General features: G+C 26.7%; 5 protein-coding genes across 5 annotated transcripts; 3 read left to right on the plus strand and 2 right to left on the minus strand.

Annotated features, from left to right (window-relative positions):
• The first annotated feature begins 240 nt into the window (after nucleotides 1–240).
• On the plus strand, nucleotides 241–2,709 carry LOC147658181 (very-long-chain enoyl-CoA reductase-like). Its single transcript, XM_086904470.1, has 5 exons — nucleotides 241–910; nucleotides 987–1,034; nucleotides 1,259–1,569; nucleotides 1,932–2,341; nucleotides 2,443–2,709. The coding sequence occupies exons 1-5, from the start codon at nucleotides 905–907 to the stop codon at nucleotides 2,568–2,570; spliced, it is 903 nt and encodes a 300-aa protein (XP_086760596.1). The 5' UTR covers nucleotides 241–904; the 3' UTR covers nucleotides 2,571–2,709.
• On the minus strand, nucleotides 1,554–6,763 carry tous (testes of unusual size). The gene is made up of 4 exons (XM_003696247.4): nucleotides 6,448–6,763; nucleotides 4,868–6,377; nucleotides 4,604–4,774; nucleotides 1,554–4,535 (listed from the first exon to the last, which is right to left on the minus strand). Exons 1-4 carry the CDS (start codon nucleotides 6,645–6,647, stop codon nucleotides 2,772–2,774), a joined length of 3,645 nt encoding a protein of 1,214 aa, XP_003696295.2. The 5' UTR covers nucleotides 6,648–6,763; the 3' UTR covers nucleotides 1,554–2,771.
• A 225-nt stretch (nucleotides 6,764–6,988) lies between these two features.
• Atac2 (Ada2a-containing complex component 2) lies at nucleotides 6,989–12,187 on the plus strand. The gene is made up of 6 exons (XM_086904486.1): nucleotides 6,989–7,814; nucleotides 7,946–8,094; nucleotides 8,165–8,392; nucleotides 8,457–8,786; nucleotides 8,861–9,382; nucleotides 9,515–12,187. The coding sequence occupies exons 1-6, from the start codon at nucleotides 7,405–7,407 to the stop codon at nucleotides 9,868–9,870; spliced, it is 1,995 nt and encodes a 664-aa protein (XP_086760612.1). The 5' UTR covers nucleotides 6,989–7,404; the 3' UTR covers nucleotides 9,871–12,187.
• On the plus strand, nucleotides 10,717–14,253 carry LOC100865361 (dnaJ protein homolog 1). Its single transcript, XM_012490310.2, has 2 exons — nucleotides 10,717–10,957; nucleotides 12,253–14,253. Exon 2 carries the CDS (start codon nucleotides 12,264–12,266, stop codon nucleotides 13,326–13,328), a length of 1,065 nt encoding a protein of 354 aa, XP_012345764.1. The 5' UTR covers nucleotides 10,717–10,957; nucleotides 12,253–12,263; the 3' UTR covers nucleotides 13,329–14,253.
• stl (ADAMTS metallopeptidase stall) lies at nucleotides 14,241–17,596 on the minus strand. The gene is given in 5 exon segments (XM_003696444.4): nucleotides 14,241–14,799; nucleotides 14,802–15,895; nucleotides 16,093–16,871; nucleotides 16,944–17,156; nucleotides 17,402–17,596. Coding segments are annotated over 5 exon segments (2,301 nt in total). The 5' UTR covers nucleotides 17,519–17,596; the 3' UTR covers nucleotides 14,241–14,701.
• Between the last annotated feature and the right edge of the window lie 246 nt (nucleotides 17,597–17,842).

Below are 17,842 nucleotides of genomic sequence, written 5' to 3' on the forward strand. Positions count from 1 at the left end.
TTAAATATATTTCTATATATGTTATACATATTATATATATATATATATATATATATATATATATAGCTGAATTTGTCAAATACAAATTTCAAAAATGTTTTTATTTACATTATAGCTTCAATTATTATCAATATTATTAGCAATATTTTAAAACGCGAAACGCAAAATTCTATGTTATGTTATGTTAAATTTATTATATTCTTTGTTTGTAATGACAACATTTTCGGTCATAGAAAATTCATAAAGTTTTTTAGCGAAGAGGAGAGATTTTCGCATATTTTTATTAATTCTAAAATCTTTTATAAATATCATTATTATTCTTGTTAAAATTGTCTCTATAGTATATATGTTGTCATTTACATAATGATTAGAATTATTATATAAATAATAATTTTATAATTCTATTATTTCCATACGAATCTCAATTTTTCATTTTCTTATAGTTAAATAGATTATCGTAATAATCTATACGATAAAATATTTCAGTAGAACTATAAAGAGAGAATGTAATTTACATTATTCGGTTTAAATTTTAATTAAAATTATTCATTCTGAATAAATAAAAATTCTAACAAATGTAAATTATTCGATGTAAATTATTCAGTTTTAATATTATGACGTTTTTCATTAATATTATGAATATTATTTTTAAAAGTAAGCATGGAAGAAATTCATTGGTCATCGGAAAATGATTGAACTTTGTACAATAAAACGATTAAAGCGCCGTATTATACAGTTCCATGTGATCACTGATCACGCAGTATTATAATACTTTCGAGTTTGAAATAGTAGTGACTCGGTTGTTTAAGGTATCGTATAAATTGAATGTATTAAGTAGTGAAGTTACAAAATTCCAATCAAATAACAAAAGCACTACAATATACCGGACAAACGAATAATCATAATGGAGGTATTTATTTAAATATTAAAATTAATAATTCATTTACATAATATACAATTCAATATATTTTTTTTTATATTTTTAGATTCAAATATTGACCGCGAAATCATCAAAATTAATAGCAAATGTGTCTGTAAGTGATAAATAAATAAAAATAAAATATTCTAATTTACTCAAAATTTACAATAAATTTATTAAATCATATTATTAACCAATTCAAATATTTATGTAATATATAATATATTTAATATTCAATACGTAATAATCTATGATAAAATATACATGAATTTGTAATAATGTACTTAAATTTAAATTTATAATTAGAAATTTTTTTTATAATACATATATCTTTTTTAGGTGAAATCTAGTACAACTATACAAGAAATAAAGGAAGAATTATTTAAATTAAAAAAAGCACCACATATTCATAGACAAAGCTTAAGATTAGATGCTAAAGGAAAAGCTTTACCTGATTCAGAAACTTTAAAAAATTTATCAATTTCTAATGGGGGAAAATTATATTTCAAAGATCTTGGACCTCAAATTAGTTGGAAAACTGTATTTTTAGTGGAATATGCTGGTCCATTAATTCTATATCTATGGATATATCAGCGTCCATGGATTTTTTATGGTGATATAACTAAATCTAAAGTAGATGATAAAATTCAGTAAGTTTATTTAATATATATTATAATAATTAATACATTCTTTTTGATAAATTTATATAAATTCAATGAAAAATTATGAAATTAAATATAATTTTGGTATTGACTTCTTGCAAAAATATTTTTGCAAGTAAGTCCACTTTTATTCTAAAATTTTATTATCTTTTCCACAAGTCAAATGTCAGACAGATAAATGATCTAATAGATATTGATAACTTATTTGCATCACTTTTAACCTCTAAAAAAATTAGATTTAAAGCATTTAAAATTGAAATAAAATTATTAGTAGACACAAAATCTTGAAATCAAACAAATACATTTTGTATAAAGTTAGACTATCAAAACTTTAAAAAATATTGTTTCAGTGTGGCAGCTATTTGTTGGAGCATACACTATGCAAAAAGACTTCTAGAAACATTGTTTGTACATAGGTTTAGTCATGCAACAATGCCACTGCGTAATCTTTTCAAGAATTGTTCATACTATTGGATTTTTGCTATGTATGTAGCATATCATGTAAATCATCCTTGGTATACAGCTCCAAAACAATTTCAGTTTCTTGTTGGATTAGTTACATTTGTACTTTGTGAATTGGGAAATCTAAGCATCCATTTAGCTTTAAGAGATTTAAGACCAGCAGGAAGTACTGTAAGAAAAATACCAATACCCACTAACAATCTTTTTACTTTATTATTTAATTTTGTATCATGTCCAAATTACACTTATGAAATTGGTAGTTGGATTGGTTTTACCATTATGACTTCGTGTCTTCCAGGTATAAATATATTTCAGAAAAATTATTATATCTTTTTTCAATATTTATCATATTTCTTTTCAATATATATGTATATATATAAAATTATCATATTTTTTCAGCTGGATTCTTTACTATTGCTGGTGCATATCAAATGACTGTTTGGGCAATAGGGAAGCATAAAGCATATAAAAAAGAATTTTCTCAATATCCAAAAACTAGAAAAGCTATCATTCCATTTATTCTTTAAATAATCAATTATTTCTAATATAATATTTCTAAATAAGAATACTGTGTTGGTAATTATTATTAAGGCATTTATATTTCTTTGTTCTATTTTATTATTGATATTTTTACTGTTTAAATAAATAATTTATAGTAGAATATCATATGATATACTATGTATTATAAGTCTTTTTTAGAAACTTTTTTATACACATTATACACGCATTTAAAAAGTTATTTTTGTTTCTAGTTCTTCACAAGGTATCTTGCTTATCAACTTATACATATCTTCTTTTAAAGCAATTATTATATTTTGACATTCTTGCATTTGAGATTTGTATTCAATCCGCAATTTTTCATGTCCATAACATGCTTCTTCCATTTTTTTCTTTGCTTCTGATGATTTCATATCTTTCGATTTGAAACCTAATAAACTTTCCATGTGCATAATGTGTTTTCTTGCATCTTTTAATTCTTCTCTTAAAGCATTTAACTCTGTAATTAAAATAATATTTTCTTCCACTGTTTTATCTATATCCTTACCACTGATTTCTTTGTCTTGGAAAACTTGTTTTCTAAGAGAAGCTATTGTTCTTTCTAAATGATCCCTCTGTTTTATAAATTCACATTGAGCATCTAAATCAGCTTTACGAGTACGCAAAAATTCATCGCTTGAACTGTACTTATGATATAATTTTGTTATAGCAGTTTTTAACGCTTGTGGATTTTGTACAAGTCCCGAAGCATCGAGCAAATCTATTCGTATTTTTTTCAAAAGTTGTTGACATCTTTTATTTCGATGTATTTCATATTGAAGTTCACGCCTTGAAGCTCCTAATTTTTCTCTCAATTCATGTAACTGCAATTCTAAACTAATAGTAGTTTTATGTAAGTTTACAAGTTCTGTTTCCATATCTCGAATTTTCTCTTTAAGTTCTTTAATTTCTCGATCTCGCGGTTCTATTTGATTTTTCAATTCTATAATTTTGTAATTTAAAACAAATTTAAACTTTTCCAATTCTTGATTCGATCGCTTTAATTCATATATCTGACGTTCTCTATCTTGAATCGTAGTATCTCTTTCATTTATTTCTGTTTTTAGATCATCTTTATCTCTTTCCAATTCTTGAATAGTTTTCTGAAAATATCCGTATTCGTTCTGAAATCGTTGTACTTGTCTTCTCAATTCTTCAACATCTTTCAAACTAGATATGTATCTATTGCGTAATACTCCAGTCTCTCCTTTTAACCGTATATTTATCTGCTTTTCTTCATGCAAAAATGTTTCATAATTTGTTTTCAATTCTAATATTTCTTTATCAGCGTCATCTTCTATTTGCGTCATCATTTGTTCATGTACTCGTATCTGTTGAATCATTTCATCTTGAGTTTCTTCTAATTGTAATTTTTTCTCATGAAGGAGAACCTCATATTTAGTTGTTGCTTTTTGTAATTCTTCAACACCATAAGTTTCTACTTCTTCTAAACGTTTCTCATAATTTTGACGCATGAGATTCATTGAATTTTCAAGTGCTAAATATCTATCATATTCTGTAATAAGTTTAGCATTATAATTCGTTTCCATTTGTTTCATCGTATCTTCATGTTCTTCTTTCATTTTAAGTATTTCTATATTTATTGTATTCAATTCGTTCTTGTGATCTTCCTGTAGTCTACTTATTTTGACTCTTAATTCTTCAATAGCTTCGCAATAACCTTGATGTATGTCCCGAACTTTATCATTATGTATTACCTCTATTTGACGCATTTTATATGCGTGTTCAGTTTCCAGTTCTCTCATTCTAACATTCAAGTCTACAATCGTTTGTATTTTTTCTTGTAGATCATCTTTATTAATTAATACTTCATTTGTATATGCAATCTCTTTTCCAATTTTTCCTTTTCCTTCAGGATAAATTACTTTCCAAATACATAAACTACCATCTATACTAACAGATATTAAGTATTGTTCATTATAAGAAAGAGCAATCTAAAAAAAATAAAATGTCAATAATAAAAATATCTTACATGTTTAAATCTTCTATTATGCCTATCTACCTTTGTAATATCAGCAGAGTGAATGTGAAAACTTAGAAAGTGTATTGGTTCTTGTACTGGACATTTTATTGATAAAATGAAACCACCAGGAGAAACAAAGAAGAAAGCTTGATCTTCTTTTCCTAATATCATGAAATATGCATTTGCATCCGGAAAATTGTATTTTCGTATCTAATATGAATAATATATAATATTTAATACTATATATATATATATATACTTTTCTATTTTTTTTTATAAAATCACAAATATATTAAATGTTACCATATTCTCTTTTATTTCATGTATAGTATTATCATCAGCAATACAAAAAACAACTTGTTCATCAGCAGAAAGAGCAATATCATGTAAAGTAATTCCTTTTAAAATTATCTCAGCAGAACGACGACCAGTACTTGTATCCCACTGATAGATAGTACCTTCTGCACCTAATGTAAATAGTTTCGTATCTGTTTGTGACCATAATATTTTTTTCACTATATTGGTATGACCTTTCAAAATAAATGTATTAATAAAACCAATAGTAGAATAAATTTGTACAATATTTCCATTAACAGCGGCAAATAAATGACCACCATGACTAAATTTTGCTGTATTGCAACATCTTATAGAAAATTCCTCCATAGGTAACAAATCATCAATTAATATACTCATAAAACGTAATTTATCGCTAAAACCAATTAAGCAAAAAAGACCAGTAGGATGTAAAGCTATTCCACAAATGTCTTCTGCATATTGTTTATATAAAATTAAACTCTTTGATTCAAAATCCCACAATCTTATACTGTGGTCAATTTGTCCACAAGTCATAAAAGTTGATTTCCAAGCACATACAGAGATATCGATTATGGGTCCAAAATGCAATGCTTGACCTATAATTTTTAATTCTTGTGGTTCTGGATCTACATTTAAATCTGGTCCCCATAATTTTGCATAAAATAATTGAGGCCAACCAGTTGTAATTATCAAACGATCTATACTTAAATTAATATTTATAGTATTAACTTGATATAATTCTATATTTTTTTCTTTTGATGGTTGAATTGGAATTATATAAATATTTCTTTTTATATATCTATGTGGACCTTCTTTTTCAAAAAGTATAATTGTTCTTCTCCCGAAGGCAAATGCAAAACCTCTTTGAAATGCAATTAAAGAACGAATATTACTTTCCCATGGTATTCGTTTTATTGAATCTAAAGCTATTAATGAACTAGTTGCTTGTATAACATATTCTTCACGAATTTTAAGATTCATAGATACTGTATCAGCCATTTTATAAATATTTTTTAAATCACCATTCTCTAAATAGAGTATTCTACCATCCAGAGTTCCAAGCAATAATCTATCTGAATTCAACCAAGTCATAGAGCATGTAAATATAGTATCTGCTTTAGAAAATCCATATGGTCGCCATATAGAATCAGAAAGAGTTAAGAATTTAAATATGCGTAGACCTCCAAGTGCAACTATTCCTGCTTCTGATGGATTACAAGCTAATACTTCTACAATAGCTGATGGATCCTGAGGAATGCCTACTTTTAAACTGGATTCTACTTTTCCTTTTTCCCAATTGTAAAAAAGCATATTTTGATCAGGTTCTCCTGTAACTGCTACTATATACTTATTATCAAAAGTAAATTCTATGCAAGTAAATCTTGTTACATCAGTAGCTTCATATGGTATTCCAAGAAGTTTTCTTCTTTTCAATGTTTGAAGATCATAAATAGATATTGTAGGTTTTTCTCCAACTTCACATATTGCAGCAATTTTCCTTTTTAAAAAAGATCAAGAAAATAACATGTAATATTATATTAAATAGTATAATAATAATAAACATTTACTTGTTATGTGCAACTGCAATTATATTTATTTGTTGTTTATCAGGTAATCGTATTAATTTTTGTTCAAATTGGGGAATATTATGAATTGCTATTACATTTCCAACAGGATATAAGATTTCTGAATCCGAAATGTAATGGGCATTTGAAATTATATCAGTTTTTAACCCATAAATTACTTTACTTTGTAAAGAAGTAATCATTCTGAAAAATCTTTTTTTCTTTTTTTTTAATTAAAAAATATGAAAATAATTTTCAAATTTTAATTTATAAACAGAATATATGTACATATATTTTTATGAATTTATACTCTTTTTGTTTGTACTCCCATAGCAACAAGCTAAATTAATATTCAATGCTGAAAGTATCACTATATTTAATATATATATTTATAAAAATATAAATATAATTTATTTATTTCATTAGATAACATCGAAAAATTTTTATTTTTAGCATAAATTGCACAAATTTATTACTTTTAAAAAATTAAAAATTGTAGATAAAACGCTAATAACAAGTATGTAGTGATTAATCATGTATTTTTACGTTCACATCAAATTGATTCATATTAAATAAAAAGTTTATAATTCATATTTATATATGTCTATGTGTTTTCATATTTATGTTAACATTTGTTCATAAATTTCCCGCCACTTGTCACTTGCAACTCTGTTCGGTTTGTAATTTTAAAGGAAGTACAAAAACATTGCTCAGTATACAAAAAGATAACCTCTATATATTTAATATATAAACAATAATTATTAATATACAAAATTTTTAAATATTTAAATTTTATGATGCTAAAAGTTTTCTATATAATTTATTAAAAAATATATCTAAATAGTTAGCTACTTATGATAGATAATAATTTATTCAAAATATTTTAATTTAATCCTATTCTATCTGAATATAAAAATTGCAATTTAATAATGAATTTATAAATTATTATGTAAATAAAAAATGGCAGAAGTAAATCATGAAAATAGTAACAGATTTAAAACAAAATCTATTAATCATTCAGAAACAGAATGTTGCAAAAATTGTGAACATTTATGTGATCCATATACTAAACCAGCATTATGTTGTAATGAATGTTCAGGAAAGATTCATATTGAATGTTTAAAACGAGGAAGTGTTCCAGCATCATTTGTAGGAGATGTATTTTTTGATTTAACTTGTTCTCATTGTAGTCCTTTTGGTGAAGAAACAGTAATACGCAATAGAATGCCTTGGCTTAATGTCATTATATTAACGTTATATAATTTACGTGAAAAATCAAGTGGTATTAGCAAAAGAGGATATTTTCATTGGAAATCTGACATTAGTACATTTGTTGATCGTAATTGGGATTTCTTATTTAAAAAGACAGTGTAGGATATTATATGAAAATATTAATGGTTGAATTATTTTAATCAAAATTAAAATTTCTATATTATATAAATTATTACATATGTAAATTAATTTTTCAATAAAAAAAATATAAATGTAAATTTATTTTTAGTAAAAGAAAAAAAAATTGGATTGGTACAATATCTGGAACTCTTTCTCATTATAGTGGAATTTTTTTTAAATCAGGAACAACAGAATTAGGAGAATCAGGATGGTGGAGATTAATAGACAATGATCCACCTGAAGTTCTTATTGCTAAAAGTAATTATAGTACATGTGATTCCATATATAATTTTAGAATATTTATAATTAATAATATTTATGATTTTAGATGAAAAAATGATATTGGATCGTAAAAAACAAGTTAATAATCAAATAAAAATAGCAAATAAATTACACAATAGTCCAACTCCGTCTGAATCAAGTATTTCAGTTGGAGAAGATAATGGTTATGGAAATGGATTATTAAAAAATCAAGAATATATTACATATTCACAAACAGATGTTCAATCTGATAAAACATTATTTGATTTTTTGCTTGAAGAAGATGAGTTAAATAGTATGTACTTATATAATGTAAATATATAAAAGATTATAAAATTATTATAATATTTTTCAATTAGATTTGGAAATTGAAGATGATATGATGTCTACTGAACAAAGTGATACACCATCATTGTCTGATTTAATAAGAGATTGTCAATATCAGACTAATAATTTCCATTTTTCACAATTATTGGATGATTTTACATCTGAATGGACATCCACTACAGATACTGTATCAGAAAATCTTAATAATATCAAAACAGACCAGATAAAAGAAGATGAAGAAGAAGAACATTATGAAGAAGATAGTAATGATAGTTTAAGTTCTGTGCAAGAACAGCTACCAGTTTCTTTGTTTAAAACTACACAACGACGTCCATGGCCTTGGCAAAGAAATTATAATATTAGTACATATATTTTTTATGCTTTATTTATAATATAATAATCAATTTTCATTAATTATTTTTAAATTTTATTTTAGAAGAAAAAATTCCACGTATGACACATCAACAAGAAACATATTTATTACAACAAATTAATAAATCAACTCTAAATTGTGCATCTTCAGAAATTAGACGATTTTATCGAAAAATAGCTGTAAGAAAATTAAAACGTGAATATGGTTTACCACTACTGGATATCGATAATTTTGGCTGTAAAACAGAGATACTTGATAAACCTTTGAAAGATTCTGGCCGAGTTTTGGATCGATTTTTTGGCGATGATTTAAGTTCGTTTGAACAACGATTACAGGGATACAACGAGCCCACATCTGTACATAGTCCATATACAAATAGACTTTTAAAACCATTCATAAGAAGAGACACTTCATGTCATCCCTTATGGTTGAAAGTAATGGAAGAGCTTCGTATTAAAGTCAATAAATCTAATCCAAAATGGAAAGCACCACCAATAGCACCAATTGATTATTCTTATGTAAGACCACAACACATTCCCGCGATTAATAGCTTGTGCAATCAATTTTTTTGGCCTGGTATTGATTGTGAGTAAATATAATAAATATATAAAGATTCAATATAAAAAAATTATCTCTCATGATTATGATTTCTAAAAGCATATTTAAATATATATTATGTATTTAGGGAAGAAAAATAACAAGATTTTACTTTTTCAGTGACAGAATGTTTGCAATATCCTGACTTCACATGTGTGGTTTTATATAAAAAGTTAGTCATAGGATTTGCAATTTTGGTTCCTGATGTTAGTTATAATGAAGCTTATATATCATTTTTTTTAACTCGTCCCGAATGGCGTAAATCTGGTATAGGAACATTTATGTTATATCATTTAATTCAAACGTGTATGGGGAAAGATGTTACATTACACGTTTCAGCTACTAATCCAGCATTAATTTTATATCAGAAATTTGGTTTCAAAGTAGAAGAATTTGTTCAAGATTTTTATGATAAATATATGCCACCAAATTCACGAGAATGTAGACATGCGTTATTTTTACGATTGAGTAGATAAATTTAATAATGTATATATATCATATATACATTACAACAAGTGTACATAATATTTATTAAATTAATTTGAATTTTTTATAATGATATAAATATAAATAATAAAATATTGATTTTCATAAAGTATAATTAAATTATATCGATTTCCCCCAATATAACGAATAAATTCAATGAATTTAATAAAATCAATGAATTTATTAAAAAATTTATCTCAATATTTATTTTGAATTACATTTACATGATAATATAATATAGATTATAATTATAATATTTATAAAAAAAATTTATATAAATAATTATTACTATTGATATAATAAAAAATTTTGATGTAATTTTATTTCCAATAAAAAGTTTTAATATTGAAATATATATATATATATTTATATATATCTTATAATATTATAAAATTTAAATAATAATGAAAATAATAAATGGTATTTCTTAATCAAATTATTTTATATATTATATAAATTAATTTATTTATAATATTTGAATATCACTAAATTTCATGAACTTAATATAGTATATACATATATACATAGAATTTTCATTCTAATATCTACAATTATATTTCAACGAATATATAAAAATATTCAGAATATTCAGCTATGTTCAGATTATAATGTAAGCGATATCTTTTTTATTTATTTCTATAATAGCATCAAATATAAAAATTATTATTATTTTGACAATGTATATCAACTATTTTGTAAATATGTAATAATAATACAAATGTATTATTTATTTATTATTATATCAATATTAAAATTCATAAAGCGCGGGTAAAATTGTCGATCACATTTTCGATCTACAACTAAGAGTGGGGGCTACTGACGTCATTGAATAAGTGCTACGGAACTGCCGTCGACCTATTCTCGAAAGTTCCGGAAGCCACTAGAAGGAAAGTTTGTATATATGGACTGCACAGCTTACGCGACACTTTAGTACGTGAAGAGAGGTGTTAAATGTTGTTTCGAGCCATCTGTCAGAAACAAATATTTCATTAATTTGCATAACGTTTTAAAAAATTCAGTGAATTAAGTGCCAATTGGATTTTATAATTTATTAAGTAACCACAAGAACAATAAACGGTAAGTGTTGAACGAAAAATATAAACGATATTCCGTAGGAATCTTCGATTCTGTCAGATGTTTGGGTGGAAAAAATGGGCGATCTCATCAGTAATGGGAAATTATTCGCGTATATTCGATGCATGATTTTATAAGACATAAATGCAGATTAGGGCAGCCATCGTGGATACTGTAGAATTTATTTTTACGCTGCTCGAAATCGTTGCACGTTTGCAGAAGCAGACACGTTCGTCGCTTATACGCGCTCATCATTGCCAGAAATAGATATCGGTGAAATACATTCGTGGGTGTGCGTTAGAGAGACATCCATATTTCTTTCCTCGAGAATATGCGAAAAAATGGCAGATCATTGGCAATCATAATTAATATCTATATGCTATTGTTCTACTTGTGTTTCGATCAGATGAATGCAAAATGTTTCATGTTTTTATGAGTTTAATTTGCTAATAAATGTAATCTGACTTAAAATCATGTTTTCAAATTTTGAAAATTACATAGTCTTTTGATACTTAGTTTAGTATTTAGTCTTTCGATTGCAAAATCCATATAATAATAATAATATTTATATTAATTACGTTGACGTAATTTGATTGTATCGTGAAAGTTCTCGGTAAAAAATTAAGAATTTAGTACAATTTTTTATAGTGATTTTGTTAATTCTATTTAATTCTGTTAATGAATTTTTATTTTATTGTGTAAAATTATGCAAATAAAAAAAATAAAAAATATAGATGTAAAATCGTAAGTTTGATTTATATTTGTAATAAATAATATATCTTCTATATGCGCTAAGAATCTGTAAAAGATGAAAACAGTTCTTTGTGCAGTGTGACGTCGAAATCGTACTTGAAACTTCAGAAGCAACCGCACTTTTATGGTCACGTTGCATTAAATATCGTTTCCCAAACCATCAATATAGAGAATTATACGATATAAAAAAATATGTTTGTAATGATGTAATATTTCGTTTAGATCACGCTTATAATATATATAATGATTGCGATGTATGTAGCAATATAATTTTAAATAAAATGCGTAATAAACATAGAAATTAAATCACAATAAGTTCCAGAATATTTTATGAATTTATTTATAGTTTAATATAGAAAATATTTTAAATAAATTTAAATAAATGCTCACTTAAATAATTTAGAGAAATACCATTAAAAAAGATTTAAAATGTAATTTAATAATTGTAAATGAAGATGAAAATAAATTTATTACTAAAAATATTTGTATTTTTTTATTTCTAGAAAAACAATATATCAATTTTCCTTTTATTTAAATTGTTACAGATCAGTGACCAATGGGGAAAGATTACTATAAAATATTAGGCATAAACAAAAATGCCACTGATGATGAAATAAAAAAAGCATATAGAAAATTAGCATTAAAATATCATCCTGATAAAAATAGAAGTGCTGGAGCAGAAGAGAAATTTAAAGAAATTGCTGAAGCTTATGAAGTTCTTTCTGATGCTAAAAAGAGAGAAGTTTATGATAAATTTGGAGAAGAAGGATTAAAGGGAGGAGCTGGATCAGCAGGAGGAGGTGGTGGTGGTACAACATATACTTTCCATGGAGACCCAAAAGCAACTTTTGCTCAATTTTTTGGATCTGCTAGTCCTTTCCAAACTTTCTTTGAATTTGGAGGTCCTTTAGGAAATCGAGTATTTAGTTTTCATGATGATGATATGGACATAGATGATCCACTTGGATTAGGAGTTGGTCCCCAACGTCAAAGTGGCCAAAGTGGAGCTTTCAGATCACATTCTTTCAATTTTGTGGGACCAAACTCTGGTAGAGGAAGCAACAAAGATCGTGCTCAAGATCCTGCTATTGAACATGACTTATATATCAGTTTAGAAGAAATTTTACGTGGTTGTACAAAGAAAATGAAAATTTCCAAACGAGTTGTACAACCTGATGGTTCTACCAAAAAGGAGGACAAAGTCCTTACAATTAATGTTAAACCAGGATGGAAAGCTGGTACAAAGATCACTTTCCAAAAAGAAGGTGATCAAGGCCGTGGAAAAGTTCCAGCAGATATTGTTTTCATCATTAGAGACAAACCACATCCTCTTTTTAGAAGAGAAGGCAGTGATATAAGATACACTTGCAAGCTAAGTTTAAAACAAGCTTTATGTGGTACTGTTATTGAAGTTCCTACGCTTATTGGCGAAAAAATCAACTTAAATTTGACTAGAGAAATTGTAAAACCTAATATGGTCAGGAGGATTCAAGGTCATGGTTTACCATTTCCAAAAGAACCATCAAGAAAAGGTGATCTTCTGGTTTCATTCGACATCAAATTTCCTGAAACATTATCCCAAAGTGCAAAGGACATATTATATGACACTCTGCCAAATTGAACACGCAAAATTGAAAAAAAAATGGATAATTACATGTCATCACAACGACAGTTCTCTAATCATCCTAATTGACGAGAGTGTACGTTCTAGTACATAATGCTTGATTAGAGAGCTGTAAAAAAATATTTGTTGAAGCGGCGCAAATAATAATTTTATTTTATAGTTAGGAAAATGTGATTTTCCATTAGTCAAATGTAAAATAATCAGGTTTTCGGTTTAGGCAAATTTATGTTCATTAGAATGAAAAAATGGATCATCAATGTTTTGGTAGCACAGTGGAACGTATTTTGCCTTTACACGCGGGAAGGAAGATCCTAAATAGTAATTAAGATTGAATATATTTACATTAAGTTATATTTAACAGAGTGAATTTGTTATAGCGCAACTCTGTATGAATGCGATCTGCTTCATTTTGTTCATTTTGTACATTCAGAGTATGTATTATGTATACAAATATATTTGAATGAATGAATGTAAGTTTATGTATGTGTGTATGGTCTGTAAGTATTCTTTAATGTAAATGTATACAGTGCGTCTGATTTGTATGAGCAGTAAATCTGCAAAAGCATGACAAATTATACCACCATCATTTTGTTCAACAATCATATTTCTTATACTTTACTTGATTTTTTATATATCATGATTCGATTTGTTATTGTTTTCAATAAATTATTATGATAATATTAATATGATAATAAAAAAAAGAGGATTAATACATTTAAAAATTCTAAAGAAAATTGTATTTTCCTCATTAATTTTGTTCAACTTCATAATGATTGGTGGAAGGCTTTGTCATATAAAAGCAGTGTATAAACAACTATTTGTAATATCGAGCTGATTTTCTTATGTAACGCGTCTTCTTAATTTTAATGGTTGGTTAATTATTTGTACGCTAAAATAATATCGATACAATTAAGTGACACAATTCTGTATTTTTATTCATTCCTTGTCTCATGATCGCTCCTATAGTGGATATAACATCGAGACATTCTTAAAATAGACAGCAAAGTGACGTCATTATCCTATCTCCCAGAGATACTTTCACACAACCGTGTAGTGAAACCGTGTAGATATATATACAATTTTCTGATATATTGATATATTTATATTTATACTGTACGTATAATAAAAAAGAAATGATTAAACAATAATGAGAAAATTATAGTAAGGAAAAAAAAAAGAAAAATGTATATTTGATATTAATAATCTAAAATCTTTGTAACTATTTGTTTATCTTAAAACATATGATTTCATATTATGATCTTATCAAAATAAAGTAAAAAATTGAAATCAATAGAAAACTTTTAATAAGTAATTAATACTGATATTAAAAAAAAAATAAAAATCATGAAATTCTATTACGAGAAAGTCATTTACATTCTTTTTTTATCCTTTTTTTTATGTAATAATTTGAAAAATGCTTGCTCTGTTAGTTTAATCAATTCTATATAATCTTTATCGATCCATTCTCGTCTGTTGGAAATCTAATATTGTATGGGAGAGAGGTCAAAAAGGATAATCCATCAGGCTTCAAACTCAAATATTTGACTACTTGATCATTATGACGAATTTCTTTTACATTTTGAAGACTAAATTCTGTGTCGTCGTTTTGACGATCATTCAGTAGCGTTTTTTCAAAATGAAAACTTTCGGGCAGACAGTGATGCTGGCGACAAAAATAATTTTGTCCCTCTTCAGTATGACACCATGTACCATCTGGAAAGTATGGGTCAAGGCCAAGGTCATTTAATTCCACACGCGGTGTGTAATAAGATGCTATGTCTTTTCGTCGACAAAATATAGCACAGGCCATCCATGGTCTTTCGGGTTCGTGCAGTGCTTGTAACCCACTACTTTTGGCGTCCAATTCTGGCAATTTTTCACTGAATTCGCCACATTTTAATGTCGCGAACTCATTTATATTTTTACGTTTTTTATTGCATAGATTTTCATCTCTACAAAGGATAATATCGAAATGCAATCCCTGGCAATCAATTTCAGTGTTTTTTGGTATTGATGTGTTGCAAAATCGTTGTCTTATTTGAGTACCGGTAGACTTCAATAGACATCCACTTTTGCAAGGTCCTGTTTTCCATTCACTCCATCCACCTGACTCAATAGAAGGATTATTCAAACCAGGATAAATTTGCAAGACGTTTTTACATTCACCACCACGACACTCTTTTCCTGGTGCGCAATAAGTTCCATCTAGAGCTGGTCCAGCGAAATAATAATCGTTTCTATGAGGAATTTTACATTGCAAAGATTCACAAACTTTATAGAATGTGGCTACTATGGCATCTTTATCTCGGAGAAACAGTTCACATTGCCTTTTAGCGGTCCATTCTCTTCCTGGGAGATTAAAGAATCTAGTATGATCTAGTCGATTATTCATCGAAGAACGAATTGATTTATCTCTAAGGCAAGATTTTGTATATGGAAGTTTTTGTGCTACTTCCCTACTACATTCTGACCAAATAGTCTCTCCATAAGTACCTCTGCTAGGAGACATTATATAGCCATCTTTTGGACATGTGTTTCCTGTTGAATCATGATGCATTCCTAAACTTTTTAGAAAAAAGATGTTAGTTAATGATTTAAGATTTTTATACAAAAAAAAAAAAAAATAATTTAACCTTTTGCATTTGAAGTTGAATTATATATAAGTTATTGCAGTGTTATTGCATTTTGTTGAATATATAAATTGATTGCAAAAAATTAATTCGTTTTACTTAAAATATTAATTAATTAATATTAAACTTACTTGTGTCCCATTTCATGCGCAGCTACATAAACAGATGTGAAACCAGCTGATGGAAAAGGCTTTCCAAATTGATTCGTTACCCCTAATTCAGCAATAACACAAGAATATTGTTCGATACATAATCCATTTACAATAGCTAATCCCATAGTAGCACTATTTTTTTGTCCACCTTCCATAACATAAAAGTCCAAACCAGAAACATATAATCCCATATCCCAATGATTAGGATTAAATTCATTCGTGGGATTATTCTTCTTAGCATAATTGCAAAAAGAATCCAATAATTTTCCTCGTTCCCCATCATGATGGGGTAAATCTTCAGGTTGCTTTTGCATAATTTCGAGTCTAATAAGAGAAATATCGATTGCAATTCCTAAACTTGGATGATGATAAACCGCTTGTATACCATTTATATAAGCTAGTAACATATCAAGAATTTTCTCATCATTTCTATCAAAAAAAGGTGAAAAAAGATTATAACCAGTCTCGTCAAAGAACAGTGCTAATTCCAATGTTAAAGCATCGTTTATATTATTTTTGTTGATATTTTCAAGTGGTTCTTCGTTTTGATTTCCTTCTTCTTTCCTTAAGTAATTGTAAACTGGAATGTAATACTTCAGTTCATCTTCAAAAAACGTAAAAGGACCGTAAGTTCTTTTGACGATATGAGGCTCTCTCAATGTTTCTGAACGTCGTTTAATATTATCGAAAAATGAGATTTCCTGACTTTGAAGAGGCATGATTTCTAATGTAATATTCTTCAGAAACACTAAACCATACTGTGATAAAAAATAAGCTACTTTATGAAACGTGTTTCTTTTTTTATTATATTTTTAGATTCTGATACTGACCATTCCATGTTCTCCGCAAAGACTTATTGCTGCCGAACTAAGATTATCTTTATGAAGATAATGACACAATATTGGTTTATTAAGTTCCGGTAGTTCTTCCAGAGTATCTGCATCATTATGCTTCCAAACTTGAAATTGAGGTGCTATAATTTTATCATTTTTATGTAATGTTAATTCAACCGAATGATCAAAAGCTTTGAAATTTAGGGGTACCTGTAATGAGTTAATTAGATGATCTATTGCATAATGAAGATTCTATGAAAAAATAAGTAATTTAATATATTCAATGGTGATCATAATATATGATAGTTTTAAGATTTCATAATTTTTCATTATTATGAGAATGATTTAATATTGTATAATATAAAACTATATATATCAAATTCGAGGCATGCATATTGAACCTATTTTGTAATTTATATGTATATATAAATAAAGATGTTACAATGAATAACTACCTCTGATTTATCTTCCGCATTCCACAATGGTAATAAAATAATTTCAATATCCTGCGTGTTTTGACCGTATACTAAATGAAATAAAAGTAACAAAACAGTTTTTAATACTAAAGCCATAACGCGAGTTATGAATTTCAAGTTCAAGTATTTAGAAAAATGACAAACTTGTTCTTATATATGCGTATGGATGCAACTTATGAAACCCGTATATTGTTTATCTTTTGCAAAAGAATATATAAAATGCAAAATGTATGCTGGCACCTCTATTGCAAATGTCATTGACACTGAAATTTGAACAAATTATATAATAATAGCAGTAATTCTATGTTAACGTGCATCATGGTGCATAGGAAACGGAATTCATAGGATATGTTCTTTTTTTTACCACAAATCCCGTATTCTGTATAATTTACAGTGTAGATTAGATAATAATATAAAATA

Source organism: Apis florea, unplaced genomic scaffold, assembly GCF_048593485.1.
Source record: "Apis florea isolate Af1SG1 unplaced genomic scaffold, ASM4859348v1 contig_2350_pilon, whole genome shotgun sequence".
NCBI lineage: Eukaryota > Metazoa > Arthropoda > Insecta > Hymenoptera > Apidae > Apis > Apis florea.

Coding starts and splice junctions, on each gene's coding strand:
- Atac2 (XM_086904486.1), top strand. CDS start 7,405: ATGGCAGAAGTAAATCATGAAAATAGTAACAGATTTAAAACAAAATCT. Junction 8,095..8,164: donor TGAAGTTCTTATTGCTAAAA/GTAATTATAGTA, acceptor TTATGATTTTAG/ATGAAAAAATGATATTGGAT. Junction 9,383..9,514: donor TTTTTGGCCTGGTATTGATT/GTGAGTAAATAT, acceptor TTACTTTTTCAG/TGACAGAATGTTTGCAATAT.
- tous (XM_003696247.4), bottom strand. CDS start 6,647: ATGATTACTTCTTTACAAAGTAAAGTAATTTATGGGTTAAAAACTGAT. Junction 6,378..6,447: donor ATTGCAGTTGCACATAACAA/GTAAATGTTTAT, acceptor TTTTTTAAAAAG/GAAAATTGCTGCAATATGTG. Junction 4,536..4,603: donor ACTCTGCTGATATTACAAAG/GTAGATAGGCAT, acceptor TATTTTTTTTAG/ATTGCTCTTTCTTATAATGA.
- LOC100865361 (XM_012490310.2), top strand. CDS start 12,264: ATGGGGAAAGATTACTATAAAATATTAGGCATAAACAAAAATGCCACT.
- LOC147658181 (XM_086904470.1), top strand. Junction 1,035..1,258: donor AATTAATAGCAAATGTGTCT/GTAAGTGATAAA, acceptor TATCTTTTTTAG/GTGAAATCTAGTACAACTAT. Junction 2,342..2,442: donor TATGACTTCGTGTCTTCCAG/GTATAAATATAT, acceptor ATATTTTTTCAG/CTGGATTCTTTACTATTGCT.